This window comes from Anomaloglossus baeobatrachus, chromosome 1 (assembly GCF_048569485.1).
Source record: "Anomaloglossus baeobatrachus isolate aAnoBae1 chromosome 1, aAnoBae1.hap1, whole genome shotgun sequence".
Lineage (NCBI taxonomy): Eukaryota > Metazoa > Chordata > Amphibia > Anura > Aromobatidae > Anomaloglossus > Anomaloglossus baeobatrachus.
In genome coordinates, this window is record NC_134353.1 from 853,610,770 (window position 1) to 853,616,230 (window position 5,461).

Genomic DNA, 5,461 nt, shown 5'->3' on the forward strand with positions numbered 1-5,461 from the left:
ACAATTTGCCAGCAGTCTTCCTAGCACGGAGTGGGACAAGATACATCAGAAAACTAAAGAAACCATTATTGAGTTTCAAAGAACTCTACAAGATAGAAAACGCTTGAAGTTTATACGCGATCAGGAAGATTCCACGAAAAATCGTGTCTACAGATGGCGTTTCTCAGACAATACTTCAAGACCACGGACAAACTATTATCGGTATTCAGCCTCCTCGGGATCAGACAGCGAGTCCCACACCCCTACCCTAGGGGCTACCCTAGGACAATCGCCAACACCCGGAGTTCATCTGGTACTAGAACTCAAACGGAAACACCTCGCATATCCTGCGTTAATACGTACCATCCATTTTCTCCTCTCATCAAGGGTATAGTTTCTAAACACTGGCCTTTATTACATGCTTCTTATCCATCAGTAACCGAATTCTCAGTACCCCCATTATTTTGTCATAAGAGATCTAAGAACCTGAGGGACAATTTAGTTAGGGCAGATATTGGGCCTGCTTCCACTAATTTACGTCAGACTTTTCTTGGCATCCCCAAGAAGGGTAACTTCCCATGCCTGCACTGTTTACAGTGCAATAACTTGGTTCGTGGTGACACTTTTACCCACCCACACACTGGCAAAACTTATCAGATACATGATTATCTCACTTGTGAATCGTCATTTGTGGTTTATTTGATAAAATGTCCGTGCAGTCTCGGATATGTTGGTGAGACCACCCAACATGTCCGAGACCGCATAAATAAACACAAGTCTACCATCAGATGCAGGCAGGTGTTACTTCCGATTCAACATCATTTCGATACCCATGGACACACAGTGGCCCAACTACGTTATCACATCATTGAACATGTACCACCATTAAGACGAGGGGGCAACAGAATCAAAAGGCTAAAAGAAAGAGAAGCCTTCTGGATTCACACACTTAGGACATTAGAACCACATGGTCTCAATCGTGAATACGATATTGCCCTATAGACATGTTAGGATTGGTCCTACTTTACTGCGTGATATGATTATGTTTGCAGCAGCATTAACCTTATAATAATTTTCCTTTTTTGATTATGGTATTCATTATGCTTTGTGAATGGATGCATTAACCTTTTACTTCCATATAGTTTTTTCCTTATGGCTAATTATCCTTTAGTTTCCCATGCAGGCACCACCTGTCACCTGATTCACCATGAATCCCACCTGACTCACTTGAGCACGTCACCCCATCTTGTACTAATGCACCACTCACGGTTTGTCTCCATTATTGTTTGGTACTCTTATGTAACTACAACCAGCAGCCTATAGTGTCTCTCCTATAACTTCACAGTGCACATGGGGCTTTCCGCCTTCTGCGCGTGCGCAGGGATGCAATGCCACTCAGTGGCGTCCACCCTTGTGCGCAGGCGCGGGGCGTTCAGCCTACCATGTGCACATACACACTTATTTCAGTCCCCGGTCACGCGCGTGAGCGGGGCCGTGCCTTCCGCGCGTGCGCGGTGGCGCCTCGCCGCCCGAGGGCGGCGTTTGGTGCCATCGCGTGCGCGCGTTCCGCTCGGCCCTACGCGCACGCGCTCATGACACATCCACAGTCCATTCACGCGCGTGCGCGGGGCGGTCTGCCATCCGCGCCTGCGCGGTGGCGACGGTTCTCCCAGCGGGGGCTCCGTCCCACCGCGCATGCGCGGGGTGATTCCGCCCTACGCGCATGCGTCGTTTACGTCACACGCCGGTTAGGCACTTCTTCCATATATAAAGCCACATGCGGCCCCACATGGCAGGCTCCCCGGCTCCAGGTCACCCCCTGCACCACCAATGGTATGTAGATCCGTCCTCTTTCTCTTCTGCCAACCAGTTCAACTTCATGATATTTATGACAGTCATGTAAATCCTTTTTCTCCAGCGCCTTTTCGGCCTATTACCATTACTCCACACATTGTCTTTGACTGTTTCAGTATTGGGAGGTATGTGACCGTGCCGCATTTGGCAACACACTCATTTGTTTAATGCATCCACCTTTCGCCATGTATGTTTCTTATGTTTCTTTTATAAATCCTGTTGCATACGTCATAGCATGTGTTTACATATATTGTTCCTCCATTAGCCACGTATTTATGGGACCTTCCACATCCAGTCCGTCCATTAAGTAGTTCGAACCTTATTCACGATAGTTTAAATACAGGTATGCAAATCCTCTCATATGAACTTATCTTATACAGATGCATTATGTCCCTAGTGTATTGACGTGATTTTGTACCTATTACTTCATCTACATAGGTGCTTTGTACCTTTAGGCTCTGTGCGCACTGGGAAATGGAATTTTCTTGAGAAAATTCCGCATCCTCTCAAAGATTACCGCACCCGCGGTAAAAAACCGCGGGAAACCGCACCCGAAAACTGCATGCGGTTTGCCGCGGCTTTACCGCGGTATTGTTCGCGGTATTGCCGCGTGCGGGTTGGGATGTGCTTTATAGCATTCAATGCAATAAAGCACATTGAAGAAAAAAAAAAAAAAAAAAAATACATTTAATTCTGATAGTAGATAGACAGAAGAATAGACAGAGGGATAGATAGATAGATAGAGGGATAGACAGATCGCTGCATTTCCCACGGTCGGCAGTGAGTTCACATTACCGGCCGTGGGAAATGACCGGTAATTACCCCTGCTGTCTGCTGCATTCAGCCTGTGTCTGTGACAGTCGCGGCTGGATGTCAGCAGTGCAGGACGTCGGAGCCGGAGCTGTGTGGATTACGCCGGAGCTTTGTTTGGGAGGGGTTAATAAAATGGTGAACGAGGCTTGTTGGTTTTATTTAAAATAAAGGATTTTTCGGTGTCTGTGTTTTTTTCACTTTACTTACGGGTTGATCATGTCAGCTGTCTCATAGACGCTGCCATGATCAAGCCTGGGGTTAATGGCGGTGGTCCCCCATCACCATTAACCCCTTGTATTACCTTGTCACCACTGCTACACGGTGGCAAGAAGAGCCGAGGACACGCCAGCGCTGCCGCATATTGCATGCGACAGTGCCGGAGCAGCTGCGGCTGATATTCTCGGCTGCCGGAGGGGGAGTGAGGCGGGGGACATTACCCCTGCCCCTCTCCCTCCCCAGCCTGAGAATACCGGGCCGCCGCTGTGTGCTTACCTCGGCTGGAAGGTAAATATGCAGCGGAGCCCACGTTCTTTGTTTTCTATATTTCCGTTTTCTTTCTATGTGTGTTCTATGTGTCTGTGTCTATGTGATCTATGTCTGTGATGTGTGTGTGTGTTTACTCTCTGCACGACTTCCTGTTCCTGTAATGACATCACTTCCCTGCAAAACCGCAAGCAAGTGATGCACATTACCGGAGGTAAACCGCAAAATACCGCAGGGAATAACGCAGGAAAACGCAGTGAACCGCACAGAATTTGCTGCCTGCGTTATTCCCTGCGGGATTTCATGATTAACATTGAGTCAATGGAGTGAAATCCCGCAGCGATGTGCGGAAAAGAAGTGACATGCACTTGTTTTTGCTGCGGGATTCCCGCAGCAAAACATGCAGCTGTCAAATTCCGCCCAGTGCGCACAGGATTTTTTTTCTCCATAGGATTTGCTGGTGATTCACTGCAGAGATGTTATGAACATTTTCTGCAGCGAAACATGCAGCAAATCCGCGGCAAAATCCGCGAAAAATCCGGTAAGTGCGCACATAGCCTTAAAGCGATATACCATATATGGAAATGCGAGCTATTATTTGACACAAGGTATTACAACCCCCCCCTGTGTATGAATATGTAATTTTTTATATTGCATGTTTGGTCACTAAAAGACATCATTGTACCAATTTTCGTGGCCCCCCGCTCCTTCTCTTTTTTTGGGTGTCCATACAGTTGACCCCTATACTTGATTATGTGGTCATTAGTGAAACAATGATACATTTCAAGGCTTCACAAGCATATTTCCATAGGTACTCTTTACCTAAATACTATAGATTACTCTCCCTATAGATTAATAAAGAAATATATAAAGAACCTATTCCATCTAAATGAGAATAAGCGTCTAATTTTTGCACATTTGTTCTAGATAGCATCTTGATTATCTGAGAAACATTACCTTTGGTGCTCCCTGCGAATATTTCTCTATAATAAATAGGTATGTGTATACACTTAACTCAGAGGTATATTTTGCCACATATAGCCAATTTATATATTTTAACTTGGGATATGTTTTCTCTTAGTATGATTGACACTGCCATGAGTATGCTCCTTTTTGTACATTTGTACTATGTTTTGGTTTTCGTATGTACTCGACATGTGTATTTGTACACACATGATACCCATGTAATATGTCTATACATTTTGTATGTAAACTCACTTTCTTCTCTTTCTGTATCTTGCATTGATAGACAAAGCCCTTGAAAAAAACCCACTGGGTTGAAACGTCGGACAATGTCACTCTCCATGAATATAATTAACAATAAATAAAAAAATCTTTTGAGCACGCAATTGACTTCTCTCATCTCTTCAGTCAGTGTGCCGGAGTCTCTTTTTTGTATTATCTGATCCTCAGCTGCTGTCACTCAAGAAGCTGATGATTTTATAAACTTTACTTTCTTGGATTTCAAAACCTAAACATCCGAACTGACCACTAATGGTATGTTGAGAATCCGCCTGATAGTGTCAGTATAGCACTGGCTTTAGTTTATATAGTAAAATCCTGGTGATTGGATCCCTATAAGAAAGGCAGAAGTCACTTGTGCCATGACACCTGTACAGTTCGCAATGCTTTCATGTTTTTTTTTTTTTTCTCCAAGAAAACCTTAATCTCCAGTCATTTATTCATGCATTTCTGCTCTGATTAATTGAAACACTCACAAATTGTAAATGAAATTAGACTTTATTACAAAATAGTTAAAATTTTATAAAAACACAGCAGCAGTAGATAATCTCAATTAAGGTCAATTTTGTCCACAAACTTCTGCACCATAGAAAGGTATTTAATGAAACAGAAAATAAATTAGATTTGATAAATACTATACAACACACATAAGTCACCTCGGTAACTGCACCCTACAGCCACGTGTAAGAGAAATGTCGGCATTAACCAGGAGAAACAGGACTCTGTTACGTCTGAAGGCATGAACAGCAGGCGAAATTGATTCCCCATCCGGAATCAAGGCTTTGTATCATTCGGAACCAGAACTTCACTATGGCTGCATGGACGCTCTTCTTGTTGATTTGCTCATGGGACTTTGAAGACACAAGAACTGCAGGTCAGTCAACGACTTTGATTGAATGAACCCCGGAGTGGACGTGAGACGTTCGGGCACTCTGCCCAGCACCTCTGCCAGTGGTGGAGCTGGCACCGTGCAATGTAGAGCGAGGGTATTTTGCAGCTATGGCTTGAGAAATGGTTTGCTTTAAAGACAAAGTGCATTTAGAAAAAATAATTACACAAATATCCATAATCAAAAAATTAAAACAATGCC

The 5,461-nt window shown here is 44.2% G+C and overlaps 1 protein-coding gene across 2 annotated transcripts in view; it reads right to left on the reverse strand.

Moving 5' to 3' along the window:
* Nucleotides 1-4,875: 4,875 nt before the first annotated feature.
* POC5 (POC5 centriolar protein) overlaps nt 4,876-5,461 on the reverse strand; it is a 152,577-nt gene continuing 151,991 nt past the window's right edge. For both annotated transcript variants that reach the window (XM_075342287.1, XM_075342294.1), the window contains one exon: nt 4,876-5,390. In XM_075342287.1, coding sequence (XP_075198402.1) covers nt 5,247-5,390 — 144 coding nt within the window. In that variant the 3' untranslated portion in view covers nt 4,876-5,246. The remainder of the gene's footprint in view (nt 5,391-5,461) is intronic.